At 39.4% G+C, this 18354-nt stretch overlaps 2 protein-coding genes across 2 annotated transcripts in view; one reads left to right on the top strand and one right to left on the bottom strand.

Moving 5' to 3' along the window:
* The window catches only part of LOC309409865 (cohesin subunit SA-2-like), a gene marked incomplete at both ends in the record, with an annotated part of 64401 nt that extends 57579 nt beyond the window's left edge, over positions 1-6822 (bottom strand). Inside the window, 3 exons of the mRNA XM_082006113.1 lie at positions 869-1015; positions 1641-1725; positions 6779-6822. Of these exons, the coding sequence (XP_081862239.1) occupies positions 869-1015; positions 1641-1725; positions 6779-6822 (276 nt within the window). The remainder of the gene's footprint in view (positions 1-868; positions 1016-1640; positions 1726-6778) is intronic.
* A 322-nt stretch (positions 6823-7144) lies between these two features.
* GTPBP6 (GTP binding protein 6 (putative)) lies at positions 7145-17862 on the top strand (the record flags this gene model as incomplete). The annotated part of the gene is made up of 10 exons (XM_082012671.1): positions 7145-8178; positions 10205-10342; positions 10756-10826; positions 12525-12655; positions 13367-13437; positions 13884-14042; positions 15046-15254; positions 16618-16766; positions 17077-17229; positions 17721-17862. Exons 1-10 carry the CDS (start codon positions 7788-7790, stop codon positions 17860-17862), a joined length of 1614 nt encoding a protein of 537 aa, XP_081868797.1. The 5' UTR covers positions 7145-7787.
* Positions 17863-18354: the final 492 nt, after the last annotated feature.

Genomic DNA, 18354 nt, shown 5'->3' on the forward strand with positions numbered 1-18354 from the left:
CCTGCTGGGAAAAGCTATCCAGGCTTCAACCCACCTGTAGTGCCACCCAGGTCTAATGAATTCTAGCAGCAGCAGCCTGGACTCAAGCTGTTGCCTTTCCAAGCCTTTCACATCATGCTTTGCACAGCAGCAGCTGAGCTCTTCCGGGACCTCTACCAATGGGAACACAGCTGTAGCATCACAAAAGTCCATCCATGCTAACATCTTGGAAAACTAAAGTCTTGCATCCAAAATACAAATGTACTTTTCAGGTGTGTACATACACACTTTGCATACAGACACTACATACTGGAGGCATATACATAAACCTGTATAAAAATAGTTGAGGCTCCAGGTTTTAATGCTTCATACACATATACAAACATAATATACACATATGCTCAAAGAATATGGGGAGGTGGGCTTCCCCACACTGACGAAAGTTGCACGGGGAACCTGACTATTGTACAAACTGCTGTCAAACTGCATTGGAATGGGGGTAAAAGACAAATACCAAAAGGCAAGCTACTCCCAATAAAATGCCTGATTTTCAGAATCCTGAACAACCAAAATTTTCTATTGTTAAACCTTTTCTGTATTTTTAAAAATAATTATCTGTTCATGTGTTCAGACACTGCTTTAGGAAGATTGGTTTAGGTATGTATTTCCTTCCTCTTTTTAAATAGCTGACAGCTATTTTTTCACTAATTTCTCAAAGATGCATTCTTTTCAAGAGCCATGCTCATAACAGTTTTCCAGTAAAACATGTTTCCTCCCCACCTATGACAAAACAGAACAAATTTTCAGTGCTCCACAGTATAACTGAAATGACCACTCTTTATCCATCTTCCCTCCACCAACTCCTCTCAGAATTCAGAGCTAGAAATACCTGCATGGCCTGCTTCCCCATGCTAACCACTTCGAACAATGTAACTGCCTCAACCACTTCTCCATTCTGCAGCTGGCTCAGTCTTCTGCTACTGGAAGAATTTCTCCTTATGTTTTCACACTGTTCTCGGACCTTCCGTTTCTCTCTCTGAAAAGAGTCAAGCAAAGAAAGTATGTAAGAAGATGCAACATGTAACAGCCATTCACAGACACATGAATTACCCCTAATAACAAGTTTATTTTACTATCATTGTAATGACTTCCCCAGGGTGCTAACTTTTAAGCTTCAAGGGCACTGATAAAGCCTTATCAAACATGACCATACTAGAAGGGGATGAAAGAAAGGATTTATCAGTTTGAATTTTTTCTCAACGAGTCATAAGCATAGGAAGGTATAACAGGAAAGAAGCTTCTGAACAGTCGTGTACTACCTGGAAGGCACTTTTCAGTGGCAGCTGTAATTTCTGAAGAATAGACAGCAAGCACAGAAGCTCTTCTACATCTTTTCATTCAAAGGGTAAACACAAAACCTGCAGTTTAATATTTGCTGCACACAGTGCACAGCTAGGGAAAAACACATGCTGAAATGAACTGACTGTTCAAAAGCCAGCATTGAGGCTCTGATGCCAATGGAATTTGGGGGGTCAAGCTATACCCAGTGATTAGATTTTAGATGCACTGTATTGTGATTGTTTTATGGAATTTTGTAACAATCGAATGAGACAGAAAATAAATTCCATAGTATTTTTTAAAAAATTTAAAAATCAACTTACTGGTGTCTTCAAGTTGCCATTTCTCACGCAGCTGCCATTCTGCACAGCAGACTCGGGCACAGTCTCATCATGGACAGCATTCTCTCTGAAGCGTAACAAAGACATTGAAGGGGTTAGCAACAAAAACACAGAACTACACACTTCAGTACAAACAACAGGAAAAAATAAAAGCATATCTATGTTTTTTGTTATTTTTAATGAATCATTTGGAAGTTATGTCATTTTGTTACTAAAAACCGAACGGTTAACTTCAAAAGTACAACAGAAATTTGGAGCCTTTTTCAAACTATTGTCTTTCCTGTAAGATATACAGATAATGAGAAAACTAGCAACATTATCAAAGCTATCAAGGAAGTAGAAAGTAAGTAAATGAAACAGAATGCTGCTGTTGACTTAAGGCAGCCTTTGTTGACTTAAGAGCTTTGCACTAGGAATCAATAACACAAGTATGCATTCACTTCATGAGTGCTCTAAACAAGACAAGGTAATGACATTTGATGGGTCCACAATTTAAAATGAGAGGAAGAAACAGTTTTACTTTGTCTACAAAACATGCTGAAGAAAAAGATACATCAGAAATTTCATTTGCAGGTCATTGCTACTATGATGTAGGAATAATTTTATGAACAAAGATGCACCTTCTGGGAGATCTGAAGCCATACATTTATCTGCAATGAAATGATGCCACTTTTCATCATCCCCAATGCTAACAATATGCTTTGCCAAAGGTCATGTTTGAGCAGACGAGCTGGATCCCACTTGTGCAGCAGGTCCAGTACTGGTAGTTGGCTGCTATGGCCTCCTTTTAAACTACAGTGGCCAGGACATGAAGCCAGTTGACTTGTACTATAAGAAGGCACAAAAAGAAAGTAAATATGAGAGTGTACAGTTACGTTAATTTTCGTGATACTGCTGCAACTAGAGAGTGTACTAACTGTATCTGGTCTGGTTGAGATGGAGTTAATTTTCCCCACAGCAGCCCTCGCAGTGCTGTGCTGTGTACTGGTAGCTAGAACAGTGTTGATAACACACCAGTGTTTTGGCTACTGCAGGGCAGTGCTCCCACAGCATCCAGGCTGTCTCTCCCACATTCCCCCCTCACCAGTATGCTGGGGGTGAGCAAGATCTTGGGAGGGGACACAGCCAGGACAGCTGACCCAAAATGACCAAAGCGATATTCCATACCATATGACATCAGCTCAGCAATAACAGCTAAGAGAAAAGAAGGAGGGTGGGGGGCGGGAGGCATTCGTTATTATGATGTTTGTCTTCTGGAGCAACCAGTACACATACTGAAGCCCTGCTTACTGGTAAGTGGCTGAACATTGCCTGCTGATGGGAAGTAGAGAATAAATCTTTTGTTTTCCTTTACTTCCACACATAGCCTTTGCTTTATCAAACTGCCTTTATCTTGACCCATATAGGTTTTTTCCATCTTAATTTCTCCCTGCCCCATCCTACTGAGGAGGGGAGTGATAGAGTGGCTTGGTGGCATCTGGCATCCAGCCAAAGACAACTCATCAACACAACTGACCACTTTACAAAGAAAAAAACTGTATTACACCATCAGGTATAGTCAACTCTCCAATATCCAGTGCTGGCTAACCCAAATGGAGAATTAACTGTGCTATGGATGCAGAGCCAGCTTGACTCCAGCTTGGTTTATCAATACCTGATAAGCATTGCTGCTGTTCTTCCCAAGACTGTTTCAGTCAGACTTTGCCTCTGCAAAGCAAATCCTAAGCCTGAATAGCATCAATCTCATGTTATTTTGTTAGTGAGAGCAGACAGAAGGTTTTATTTAAACACATCTCTGTTTACTTTTTTAATCTATTGGGACACTTCACCATAAGCAATCTAAAATTAGGCTTCCAAAGTCTCCTACAAAAATTCTATATAAATATAAAATTCTATAAAAATATATCAAATTCCTAAATACAATTATGCAAATGCTTAACTTTCCTACAGAGAAAAGTCCCATGAAAATTAAACTAAATTAATGTCTTGTCATAGAAAAATTCAAAATGTGCCACAGTGTTTGACAGATGGAAGCCAAGAAAATAATTCGGGAACAACCAGTCCTTACATCAGTTGTCTAGACTTATGCATGTTATAGAAAAGAGAGGGATGAACTATAGTTCACAACTGAGTCCGCATGCTATAAGCAATAATTTGCAAAAGCTTTCAAATGTTTTCTTTGATTTGTAGTTGCGAGCCACAGAGATTAAGTATCTCAAGCACCACCAGAGACTTCCTAGTTGAAAATAACAAGCAGCAAACAATAGCAACATGTATTCCTTTTCTGATGCCACTTAGCTCTTCCCAGATCCTTCTACAGACCACAAATAAAAAGAATCCAAACACGTTTGTCAAGGAGCTGCTTCTCCTATGTGATTAAATCCTTTCGGTCCTGTTTTCAAAGCAGAATGCAATATTATGGGGCTGGACTAACATGTTCTCACTTGCACTGTTTCACTAGAACTACAACTCAGACGGCAGCCAACATTGTGGTAACGTGTTACCTGTTTCTGCATTACACCTCAACATAACACTCAACACACTCTCAAACAATTTTCATTAATTGTGTGCATGTACTATTTAGTAACTTACTCCATCCCATAATGAAAATAAATGCATTGCATTTGATTACAGCAGCTATAATTGAGTCCAAATTTAATTAAAACATTTAAATAAAGAAAAAATCAGAACTGCTGCAAGACAGTTCAGTCAAGCATGTCTGATCATGTACTGCTTTTACTATCTCTGTCTAGAATACATTCCTTTGAAGCTTTAACTCGTACATCTCTTTTCCCAAGAACATCCTGAAGCATGGCACAACAGATGGTATCTGCTGGCCCTATGCTACTTACTTTGTCAGCTTATGCCAGGCAAAATGTACCTGTAGTAAAAGGGGCTCAAAGCAAGGGAATGTTTGGTATAGAGAACAACATGCTTACCAAAGCTCACCAAAACCTGCAAGAATGAGAAGACCGTTGATCTACAGCTTCCTCTTGTTGGGCTAACACCACTATGTAAAACAACATCTTTGTGATGAAACCACTTAGAGTAATTTTCACACATGCACGATGCATCTCTCCTAAACACTCAACAAATGTAACTAAGCACTAAACACTAATACTAAAAACCCATTTAGTTTCTGAATTGTTTTGGTTATCAGTGCACCACAGCACATAGCGATGCCACACAAAGCACCATGCTACAACAGACAACCTACATAAAAGTAGAGATTTTTTTAAATCCAGATACTATCAATACTCATGTTCTCCTTTCTCTTCTTTTTTTTTTTTTTTTCTTTTAATACTGATGCTTCCAGTAAGGTTATTCATAAGGCAGGTACTTAAACATTTGGAGGAACTAGACCAGAGCCTAGAAACTGAACCCCATGAAACCACTTAGAAATTAAATGAGATATATTAATGGAGTTTTTATTTGCACAACCAATTTTCTGTTGAAGAAACTGTTAAAAGGATTAAGACATCCTCCTATCTTCTTGAGCAAAATAGGAACCACTCCATTTACTTGAGGATGACATGTGATCACTTCTGCAGCAATCCTTATACATAACTCCATTTAACATATTTTCACCTATACGAGTTCAACAGTAGGTTTTATAAATTTTGAACTTTTTTTTTGCTCCCCTCTATTAGTCTACACCATATTGAGCATTTTTGCATACCTAAATTCACTGCCTCATGCACTAGTAAGAAACAGTTCTCAGCCATTTACTTTGTTTCCATCAGCAATCAGTATGAAAGCACAGGCAGAATACCACTCCTATCTCATCCTGATTTTCGCCTTTATACCCTGTTACATATGGCTCACAGACTCATTTTTACCTCGCATTCCTGACACAATATGGTCGTTTCACTAGCACTTGAAGTATTACTGATGAGATAAAAACACTCCAAGTAGGAAGAAAGCAAAGTCCTTCGTCTAGTCCTCAAACACCTCAAACACAATACTATTGTGAGAATTTCTAAATTGAGTTTTCTCATCTTAATAAACATTTGGAGCAGATTTAGTGACTCACACTTAAAAAGCAAGCTACCTCTTTAACAAAGAGATAACATATTCCTTTAGCTCTGTAAAAGGAACAATTAATCTATGTTACTGGAAGAATACTACCTGTAGATATTTAAAATTATAAATTTCAATATAACTGCTTCATCTTTTAGAAGCAACATAGGAAGTACAGGTAAATACTGAATGGCCTTTAAAGGTCCCTTCCAACCCAAAGATTCTATGATTCTAATTGCCACATGCCTTCCTGACACTTCTGAAACTAAGAGGCTGGCTTCGGATGAAACATACTGGAAAGAACATATGGGAAGCTATATTAATTGTCTTCATGGACTACATGGAAAACACCTCTCAGCTTTCATTGGAGCTTAATGAAGCTAAAGACCTGGAGCAGACTTGCTCAAAAGGTGACAGGATCAGCAAGGATTGGGCTGCAATGAGTCAAAGCATGCAACACTGGACATCTAAGAACCTTCATTCTTTGAAACTAGACAAGATATGCCCAAATGTTTTAACTTCACCATTTGATTATTTATATTTGCTCTTTCTACTTCCAAAACCCATTTGTAAACAAGGACATGAATACATTTGGCTTACAGGCCATCCCAGCTGATGTCTAAAAACATACATTATGAAAGGGAGACGACCTGACGTATCCCTGATAAAAGCAGCTATAGAGAAGTAATGCCCCCCTCAATGCCAACAGGGAGACTACAGATTACTTGGCACTCTTCCCCCTTAGCATCCCCAAGCTCACCACTGAAGTGAACACATGGGTTGACTATGAACCTGCTCATTATTTTTTTTTCAAAGTAGGTTCATTTACACTGTGGTGAATAAGGCACAGAAAAGCTTGTAAGGCCAGGGTCCCTGTCAATCAGCATAAAACACTATGTTAAAAAGATGCTAAACGATACATAAAAGGGAATAAAATGGAGACATTAGTAAAAAGACACAGTGCAGAGCAAACCCCTTTTTTCTTCCCTCCCACCCAAAATGACACACTGTAGACTGCCCCACTATCCATGGGGCACAAATTAAGGGACAGCACCTTAATTTACCAACAAGCTTGACAGACAACCTGCACCAGGTCTTACTTTTGGCTGGAAAGGTTACTGGCTGTGTTGGGCTCCGCTATCATTTCCACTACATTATTTCAGCAGCACAGAGAGCACGCTAACATGATCAGCACCACTTCTGAGGAGAATTCACCAAGATCGGTGGTCTTAAAAACTTAACAAAGCTTTGGCTCTTGTGGGCGAAACAGCAGCCAAAAACTGTCAAGAGAAGAAAATAAATAGAGTTAATTCTAGGTATTTCCCTAAAATTAAGTCAGAAAGTCCCCCGGCAAAACCAAGTCGCAGCAAGGGATGCAACCTGAAGAAAGAAATTAATTCAAAGAAGAATTCAGAGGTGGGACCGCACCCCTGGCGAGGGCCCTGGTGAGGCCGGGCGTACAAACCGCCGGCCGTCAGAGAGCCGCCCGGGGCCCTACGGCCCGCGCACCCTCCTCCCCCTCGGGCAGACCCCCCGTCACGCCGGCGGCACCGCGCCCCGCACCCCCCACAGGACAGCTGTCTCAGGGGCTTCGCCACGGCCCTGAGGGACATGACGGGCAGCGGCGGGCCGGCCCGGGACGCGGGGGACTCCCACCCAGCCGTACACACGGACGTGCGGCTGCGGGCTGGAGTCGGGTGCGCCGCGCCGGGAGAGGCGGGGCGCGGCCGCGGCCCAGGCCGACGGCGGGAGGACGGAAGCCCGGCGGTGCGTGCGCGCTGCGCAGGACCGGCCACTCACCTGCCCCAGGGACACGCTCCCCCGGCCCGAGCGCGCGCCAACACCGCTTCCCCCCTCCGCTACGGCGGCTCAGGCCCAGCGTCAATCACAGCCGTCCCTGGGCGCGATCCGGCCTATCATAGGCAGGAATCGCTGACACGTGGGCCACAACCGCAAGTGGGCGGGGCGGGCGCCGTCGGCTGGTGAGGTGCCGGTGCTTTGGGGCTTCCGTAGCAGCCGGGCGAGGGCGGAAGGGGGCGCCCTGTAACGGTCCCGCCCCGCTGCCTTGCCCGGGGGAGGGGGTGGCGAGGCCCTGCTAGCGGCAGCGTGATGGGGCCCGGCCGCCTCGTGCAGTCGCTCCTGCTGCGCTGCCGGCGGGCGGCGGCGGCGCTCGGCGCGGCCCACTGCCGCGACGGGCCGTTGTCTGTCCGCCCGCTCAGCGCCGCCGTTCGCCTGCGAGCTCCCCAGCGGCCGCCGAGCCGGGGCGAGCCACCGCGGGCGGGTGGCGGCGGCGGCGGCGGAGGGCGGTGGAAGGGGGTGGCCGGCGCCGGCAGGGATGAAGAAGAGGAGGAGGAGGAGGAGGAAGATGAAGATGAGGATGAGGCGGAGCTGGAGGAGCTGCTGGCCCCCTCGCCGCTGGCCGTGGAGCCCGGCGCGCAGCGCGTGGCCGTGGTGCACCCGGCTGTCAAGTGGGGCCCGAAGAAGTCGCCGCTGACCACGGGTGCGTGGCCGCCCCGGGCTGGGCGGGCGGGCGGGCTCCACCGGCCGGGATCGGGCCGCCTCGCCGGCTGCGGGCCGGTCGGCCCCCGCGCCTCCGGCGGCGCCGCTTTCCTGCTCCCCTTGTCCGCGTCCCTTCCCGGTTTCCGCCTGTTCTAGACCTCTGAGGCCTGCAGGAATGCGTTTGAGGGAACTGGTGCCGGTGGTGTCAAGCAGAGCTGTTGCTGTAGTGGTAAAACTGCGAAATGCTGTCTGGACTAGCGAAATACAAACTCGGGTAAAAGGTCTAGGTCCCCGTTTTCTTGTGTGACAACTCTAAAAGACAGTGTGTGCTCGGCGAGTGTTGGCAGATCTGTGCTTTGACTCGTAAATCACGCTAACTTTGGGTCTTGGACAATAAAACCACTCGGTGCATGGAGTGTTCAGGGTGCTGATGGGTTCCTCTCTTATTAGTTGAACGTTAATAGCCTTCATCCCTCAACAGTGGTGCCTGGCCAGGCAGGCTGGAGTCCTTCAGCCTTAGGCTTCCCAGATGTTGGCTGAAGAGCAGCAACACTCTCCTGTCCACAGAAGAGAGTGTAGTGAAGTGAGGTCTTGTGTAAATAAGTCCTGTCATGGACTTAAAGGAGTGCTTTTGTGTAGTTACTGAGGGATGCAGTCGCCAATAATTCCTTGATAAGGACCTTAATTAGCATTGCTATTCTTAGATTCTCCTCAGAAATCCTTGTAGCTAGCTAATGTGTATGCATTAATCATGCATACTTAAAATGTATTATGAACTTGGCTTGATGTTTTCTCCAAACGCTTCTCTAATTACACAGTTACAGTAGAAAGGATTAAACGTTTTGTAAGTTAGTTTTTTATATATATGTCAATTTACATATAATACTCCTTGCATTCAAGTTTATCATGCGATGAAGGTAAATCTCCTTTAGTTTTATTAGTGCTGCTAATTATAACAAATTGTCACTTTGCAGAATAAAGTTTGTAGCCTTTTCAGAATTTACATAAGCATTCCCATTTTACAAATGAAAAAAAAAGCCAAACAAAAAAGAAAGGCACATTTCTGTCCAGACATACAGAAGAATAGCAGTGGTCCCTTTCCATTTATTTAGGCCCTCCAGATGAAGAGCCTGAAGCCTGAACAAATGTTTTGGAATGATTGTTGAAACACCACAGGTACATCAGGAAATCTGTGCATTTTACAAGGAACACTAACAATATGAGGAGAAAGAGGATCATGGTTATCTTTTTAAATATATTACCTTTTGGACCAAGGTAATCTATTTAATGTATCAATTATGTTTTGCTATCTAGAGAAACTTTACAAATCTGTTACGAAAAAGAGGCTCATATTCCAGTCTGGCAAATCAAAACTGGATCTGCTGATCCATCTGCCCATGTAGTCTTCGTGATTTCACAAAGTCCTCAAAAAGCAGTGTTTTGCCATGTAGAGGTTTAAAAAAAAAAAAAAAAGTGACTGATGAACCCAAATACAGGATTGGAATCTGCTGGTTTTAGCAAGTTAGAAATCAATGTAGGTCCTTTATGAATAAGTACCAGTGATGTTAGCAGCAGGATATTCCGTATTAGTAATGCTTTAAATGTTGCTGCAAAACACCAAGGAATTAATCGCGTGGTTTTGTGCTTATCTAAAGTAACGATTTATTTTCCAACTAGTTACTCATGACACTTGTTGGGGTAAAAAGCTTGGTAACTTCTTTGCTGACAATACAATTAAAAATTCTTCTAAATCAACAACCATAGAAATAATTTGTACTGGCAGAAAGATGCTTTGTGTGGTTAAATTGCATCAAACAAGAAGTTTAATTACTCTGATTAGAGGTAAGATATTTTGGTCCTTGTGCTAGAGGTTAAAATAAATACCCTAGTAGAATTTCAGTGTAGCTAAGCCTTCCCTGTTCATGCACATACTGTAGTTATTGAAAATCTGAGCAAAGTTATGATGGTATTATATATATTTTTTTAACATATATAAAATAATCTTTTTTTTTTTCCTGTTCCTAAAGCTGAATTACAGATTGCTGAAGCCGTTGCTCTTGTAGACACCCTTCAGAACTGGACAGTTTTAGATAAAATAATTATTCCTACAAAAAATCCTGACAAGAAGTTTATTTTTGGCAAAGGAAACTTTCAGGTTTTGACAGGTAAGGACTGAGATTTTTAAGCACTGCATCATTCTAAATGGAAGACTTCTGCAGCTGAACTGTTTAAGGATAGGTATGAAAGCTGAAAAGAGAGAGAATTTTGTTCATCTATCATGCAGGTTTGCAAACAGACTTCACTGAATATTTTTAAGGTTAGTATAGAAATAACCCATGCTAACTGAAAATGTGTGAGGCAACTTAATCCCTATGTTTATGTCATTGACGTAAGTGAAACTGGCAGCTGTTTTACATAGTACTGAATTAAAGCAAATACAGCTGTTCTGTGAACAAAGAATATGATGCCATTTGCTATTTTGTGAGCATTCTGCTCAGTGCAAAATGGTTTTATATTCTGTATATTTTAAAAAGAATTGACATTTAACGCTATTTTATAATGGTTATCCATCTTTTAGAAAAGATTAAAAAATTGCCCCATGTGACAGCTGTCTTCTTGAATGTGGAAAGAATATCTTCACTAACAAAGGTAATTAAATACAGTATCAAATCATATTGTTTACATCAGTATTGTTTGGAAGCTATGGATGTTATGAGAAGTAGGGTCAGTTAAGACTCTAAATTTGCATATGGTAATGTGTGAAGCCACCTGGACTGAGTTTTGTCGAAAGGAAACTTAATTCCTATAACATTTGTCCCACTGATACATGTTTCCAGCTCTCATGCATGAAATTTTCCAGCAGCCTAATAGCAACTTAGTATAGACTCTGCACTTGTATTTGCCACTGGCACTATTTAAAATGTTGGAAAAGCTACTCAAGGTCTTTTTCACAAAATGGAAGCAGTAACACAGCTTTTGTTATGAAGAATGTCAACATTTTGGATTAGCTATATGCACAAGTTTTATACCTATATGGATAGTGCATTTATTTTCCTATAGTTTTGTGGATGCTGTATTATATTTTGAATATGAGGCGTAAATTCAGAGCAAGCTTATATTTGAATGTTTCAGATATTTAAACTTCCATTCCTAACCCTTAAAAAGAAACCATATTTTAAATTGATGCATTATGTTGAGAGGAGGAGCATGCTTCACTTTTTTTAACACTGGCAGTAAAACAGTTGGTGCGTGAACTATAGATGCTCTTTGAAATGCTTAGATAAAGTGAAATAAATACTTTTTAGATTTATTGCATGTACAGCATCATGCAGGGTGTAAAGCGCGTGCAAATTCTGCAAGCAAGCATTAATGCTTTGCTGGTAGTTTTGAATGTTTTCCCTGATTATAAAATGAACAGAGATGGTAAATATTTCTAATAGGTAGCTATGCTTGAGATAGCATAGTATTATATTCATGAAGAAATGCCCAGTAAAAGCATAAACCTAATAAGTTACATAGGTTTATCTATGCTTGAGATACCTACCTATTAGAGATATTTACCATCTCTGTTCCAATTTATTGATGAAATGGAAGTTGAAAATGTTTCCTTTCAATTTCCTAGTTTTTATTCCCTGATTTACAGTATGAGTTCTTTTAGTCCTAGATTTGGTAAAAAATTTTTCTTTTTGCAAATCTAGATCTTAAGAGCAGTTTAACAGGGTTGATTCAAGAAAGTGTTTGAGAATGTGTATAAAACATAAACATTCGGGATTTTAGACATGGCAGAGGGGAACTACTGCATACTTTAAGTGTCTTTTGCTGAATTAGAGCAAGGGTGGGTTTTTTGTTTGGTTTTTGTTTGGTTGGAGCTTAAGTATTTTGTGAAAAGCTGGTTATGAAATAATTTTCCTGCTTTCTTCCCTTTCTTTTTTTTTTTTTAATTCAGTAATCTTTTTTTCATTTCCTACATTATCCCCATCCTTTCCTACACCAGCATTTCATAATTATTTTTTGCAAGGACTTAACAACTGAGATTCTTGATTCTGAGACATACTGTAAGAGCTGTTGTCAGAATCCTTTAAAGGCAATGGAAGGATTCTCTTGGAATTTGATGGGCCTAGACATAAAGCTCTACCTTCTAAACTCTTTTTCACCTTTCTTTGTGGTCAACCAAATTTTGCCTTTCTATGCTCATAATCCTTACCCATCCAATGAAATGGAATCCTGAAAACCTCTGAGTTCAAGTGTCCATCAGCTAACCGTAGCTGTAGTGCTGTGTAGGAACTGATGTATTGATACTGTGGCAGACAGAAAACATCTAGGTTATTTTGTCTTACATGGCTAAAGAAAGAACTAGAAGATGCCTGGGGCGTGAAAGTCTTTGACAGATACACAGTTGTACTTCACATTTTTCGTTGTAATGCCCGGACCAAAGAAGCAAAACTTCAGATAGCATTGGCTGAAATTCCACTTCTCAGGTACCTCAAGCTGTGCAAATCACATACTGATATTTACATATTTTAGTGACTAGTTCTTTACAGTAACAAAAACAGTAATACTATGCTGTTTCAGTGCTTGCATAGTATGCTCAATGATTGATTAGAGCATTAGAAATATTTGCTATAATGTCATTGTTTTAAGCTTCTGCAGTGCTGACAGGCAAAACCAGACAGTGTTCAATAATCTTGCAAAATATATTTCTGATTAAAAGGTCCTGGTTCTTTCTAATGTGGAAGATGGATTGCAAGAATGTGTAGGAATTGGGTATGTGTATCCCATCTATAATTTTGATGGGTTTAATAAGGAAAGCTATAAACAAGAAAGATTAACGGCATTAATTTGTATCTGAATTTTCCACATTTCTACATTACGTGGCATAGAAATATTTGTATGTGGCTGTTGATGTGAGTTGTGTGAATGTATCAGAGGCATCTTTGGCTCTCTGAAATTTTGGAATAGCCATTATAATTTGCTAAGAGAGTTGCATGATTTTTCAAACCACAGCTGAGGAGACAGGAAAATCTGGATTTTTTCATCAGGCTTCTCGTGATGAGCAGGTTTTATTTAGAGTCATTCAGTGGGTTTATTCGTACTGTTAGAATATCTACTACTGCTTCACATTTGTTAGGCATTTTAGGATAGCTTGATTAAAGAAAGTTGCTTCTAATTACCTGTTACTCCACTGACAGGTCAAATCTGAAAAATGAGGTGTCTCGGCTAGATCAGCAGAGAGGTGGATCAAGGTACATCATGGGCTCAGGTAAAGTCTAAATATTCTCATGAATTAGAAGATTTTTTTTCTCCCATAGCCTTTAAACACATTTAATTTTATCTTATTTTATTTGGAGGAGGCCAGGAGGAGAAACTGTTTGTGTTCTGCATCTAATTAAGTGAACATACAAAAATTTATTGGAAAGTAACTTAAAGTTTTAGTTTGTACTGGCTCAGTAAGTGACCATGGACAGAGTATTTCCTGCTACAGAGGTTTATCATAAGTGTACATGGTTATTCTAGAGTGCTTTGCATATGTTTTAATAATTACTTATCATTCAGACTCTTCTTAGGCAAGAAAACATAGTTGTAGTTGGTTATTTATAACTTCATATTCTCTAATGCTAGCTCACTTGATTTCCAAATGCACAACATCACTTGGTTTACTATTGCTCTTGTAGACTTTTCTGCCAATTACTCATTTGTATTTTTCAGGTGAAACATTCATGGAGACACAGCATCGTATCTTGAAAGAAAAAGAACTTAAAATTAGGAGTGCCCTGGAGAAACTAAGGAAAAAAAGGTCTTTACTTAGAACTCAGCGCAGAAAACGCGAGTTTCCGATTATCTCAGTAATGGGCTATACTAACTGTGGTAAGCAAAAAATTGTAACATGAAAGAGCTTACATGGTCTAATTTTTAATTAGAAACTTTACCCAGAAACTCAGTTCGGTGTGAATAGGCTTCGTATTTTAATTAGGATTTAAGTTGTGTAATGAATAGTTGTCAGTTAGGGTATAGTTAGGAAAGCAAATTATGCTTGTTGCAGTTACATTTTGGTTCTTTCCCCAGTCTTGAAGACACATTTTGGAGAAATGCCTAGCACCTATTGTGCCAAAAAGATTTTATATATAGTGCTGAAGACTGTACTGTTAGTATCCCAACTTAACTTGCACTAATTTTGTTATCAGTTATATATGCAAAGATTTGGATTACACTGTATGTTTTTCTTAAATGTCATACTTCCATATTTTTTAAAACTGAAGATTCAACTATGTATGTATATATTACAATTTTGTACATATAATTGAAATACTTTAGGCTATATACTGAGCACTTTAATGACTAAATTCTGTGACTCGCAACATCAATTCTTTAAATTCTTCAACTCTCATTGAGTTAAATAAATGTCAATAGTATTATATTCATGAAAAATGCCCAATAAAAGCATAAACCTAATAAATTACATGTTAGTGCTTCTGTTTGTTGTTGGATTTAACTAGTAAATACTGAATTTTATTTGACAACAGAAGCACTGAAGCGTGCATAAGCATATGCTTCCTAATGCTGTCATGGCAGCGCTCTTCAGATAGTCTTAAAGGTGAGAGATGTGGGTAGGTCACTTTGCAGGTCAGTTCAGTCTTTGATCATCTTGTGATTTAACAGCATAGCTTCCAGATGTGGCCTTAAATCCAATTCCAAGTTACAAAAGTTAAGACTGTGTCTGTAATAGATAACTAATCATAGGCTAGATTTAAATTAGTGAAATAGGTATGAAAAGATATGTTACATCATATAACTCACCGGAGCCTTGTAAATTAGTTTTTTTTACTTAAAATAAGGCACTAACATCTTGTCCTTTTTTTTCTTTAATTAGGAAAGACTACCTTGATCAAAGCCTTGACTGGGGAAGCAGGTCTTCAACCCAGAGATCAGCTGTTTGCCACTCTTGATATTACAGCGCATGCTGGCTATCTGCCCTCACATATGGCAGTTATTTATGTTGACACTATTGGGTTTCTGACTGATCTTCCACATAGTCTGGTTGAGTCCTTTTCAGCTACATTAGAAGAAGTGGCTTACTCGGTATGTAGTTGACTGTAAAAACTGAGAAATCAAATTAGTTTCCTTTTAGATAATCCTCACCCCTTCGAAAAGGGGGAAGTTAATTGGCATGCTGTTCTTAGTGAAGGATCTGCCTGGCTCTAGTAGTCTTCTAAGATAACAAGGTAAATATCTTACCATAAGCCAGTTTTCTGACACTTGAAACTATATAGAATATATAGATACAAAGAGATTTCAGAAAGGGTTTATTTGGAGTATATGTGTCCTTCTCCATAATATGTAAACCAGACAAGTCAGATTTTGCTGATTAAATATATGAAAACCTAAACTAAACCTAGTACATCAGAATAAGTTGAAGTTCGCTTTCTTGAGAGTTAAAAATGAAATAAAGCCTCTGGAATTATCTGTTTTTAACTTAAGAGTTTCCTATAGCACTAAAAGTGGGTGACTGTGATGTGATGCAGGCAGCATTCTAATAAACAGAAATGTACTAGTTTCCTGTATTATAGCAAAGTGTAAAGCTGCATATACACAGACATTTAAACAAAAGGCCTGTATCATGAAAGGTAATGAAATTCAGTGGTAGCTGGATGCTGGAATGCTTCTGAGGATTGGACTCTTCACCATGCAATAATAGGACTTTGAAAATCTGGCTGCAACTATCTTGTTTGTCTCTTATTCTGAAGTGTTAAATGAAAGGCAAGAAATGTACTTCTCACTAATTTTCAGAAGTTTGAAGCACAATCTTGAGCAAAGATGACAAAACATTTTGAATGCAAATACTGAATTTGGTTGCTTGGTTTTTATCATGGCAAACATGATTGTGTATGCACTTGAAACTGGCGTCTTTTGTATAAAGCTTTCTAAGTGAAGCACCAGTAATAGTATCTCAAGAGCTAAGAATAAAGACAATCTTCTGCATTTTGAATGTAAAAATAGAATTACAAGTTATATGGTTTGGGGTTTTTTTCTTTTTCAAACAGTTTTTTAGCCATTACTCTTCTAAAGCCTTTTTAGAGTTTAGTCTTTTTCTTCTCCAGTATTTTTGAAGCCTTATTCTTACACAGCCTTGGCTTTGAAAAATTAGATCAGTAGTTATTTGAAATCTGAATTCTGTAACTAGCTTGATTGACAGGATTTGTTTCAGGCTTGTTGGAGGCAATTCGTACTCACTGTGGAGAGAAAAAACTAAGCTGCTACAGATTTTCTTTCATCATGGTACAAAAGACAGTATTGGCTTAATACTGTTTTGTAGTTCATTTTACAGTGTTAACCTCCCAGTGTACTATCTAATGGATAGGAAAGTATCTTATATGAATTAGCAATTACAACGTGGTAACTGGTGTTTCATTAAGTCACTGTCTTGTGTATTGATGCTTGCTAGGATCTGATAGTTCATGTGAGGGATGTTACTCATCCAGAAACAATCCTCCAGAAAGCAACAGTTCTGTCAGTTCTGAAGAATCTTAATCTTCCCAGCCATTTATTGGACTCGATGGTAGAAGTTCATAACAAAGTGGATTTGATAGAAAGGTAAGCAGGAGATGCTAAGTGTACTTAAACATTTCTTATGTCCCAGCAGCTCTTAGATTCTTAGTCTAGAAAAAAGCTCTCACACTTCTGAGTACATTTAATAGTGTTTCTCAATCTTTTACATATGTAACTATGGTCTTAAAAAGAATTAATTATCTTTTAATTACAAAAGAAATCACTTGAGTTATACAAGAAGTGGCCTCTGTAGGAAGCTGCCAGTATAAAGTAACACAGTTAAGTTGTCACTGCTTGGAATATTTTCACAACCTAATCTTCATGCACAAATGTGCTAGCAATTGTTACCTTTCAGATATAAACCCACTGAAGAAAATGCTTTAGCCATTTCTGCTCTACATGGACATGGTTTAGAAGAGTTGAAGGAAGAAATAGAGAAAAAAATTTTGACAGCAACAGGGAAGAAGATTCTGATAGTTAATGTCAACTTAGAGGGACCTCAGCTAAGGTAAGTAATTTTGAATTGTAAGGGGGACTTAGAGAAATATGAAATTTGCATGTCTTAAATGTCTTGCATAGTCTTGCATGTCTTAAAATTTCCAAATCATATCATACTGATTTTAATCTGACAAGAATTACAGAGATAATTATCAAAGTTTTATGACCTATTGAGAAGAAATATCCCCATTAGATACCTTACAGTCTGCTTCTGAGTGTCCTTCACAGAGTTCTGTGTGTTAGTACAATAAAACATACTTCCTGAAAGACCAAGCCACTGGTCCTGGAGCCAGATTTCTGATAAAAACACAAATCTGAAAAGTTTATGAGAAGAGTATACCCTATTTCCAAACAGCAAGTAGCAAATGAAAAGTAAGTGAAGCACTTCATCTTTTAAAGTCTTAAGTTACCTAGATTGGAACATGTTGACCTAAAGCAAAGATCACATTTTATGCAGTATGTCATACCTTTTAGGATGATAATATGTTTCTACTTTTACAGTTGGCTCTATAAAGAAGCAACAGTTCAGGAAGTAGAAGTCATGCCTGAGGACAGCACAGCCAGGGTGAAGGTGATCATCAGCGATGCTGCTTTTGGCAGATACAAGAACCTCTTCCCTAACAGTAAGATTTTTATGCCATGAAACCGCATCTTTTTCTAGGAAAAGAAACTGATCTCATTAAGAGGATGTGAAATGAAGTTAATGACATGAAGAGTTATGTTTTTGGCACATTTCAGAAATGGACATTGTTTCAGAAAACTTCTGTTAGGAAACTAAGAGCTTTGAGCTTCATTCTGTCGGCAAGTGCAAGGACAGCACTAAATTTTTAATGTTAAAACAGTTGTTGGCTATAAGCTGTGGACCTCAAACACATGGAAATCACTGGATGGCATCTGAATTAACCTTCAGAAAAGTACCAAGTTTCTTATATAAATAAAGCCTTTTGCCCCATTTTTCAGAATAAAATAGTATTTATTGTAGTTAAGGTGTCCCAGGCGGTTCTTGGAAAATAAAAATTAGTGAACAAAATGTTGTTGGCTGTTTATAAATAATACAGATAGGTTCATGCATTCTGCTTTAATACATATTTAAGTAAAATAACTGCCATGTCTTATTGCAGTGAAGCAAAAAGCC

This window comes from Phaethon aethereus, assembly GCF_964289735.1.
Source record: "Phaethon aethereus genome assembly, chromosome: 1".
NCBI lineage: Eukaryota > Metazoa > Chordata > Aves > Phaethontiformes > Phaethontidae > Phaethon > Phaethon aethereus.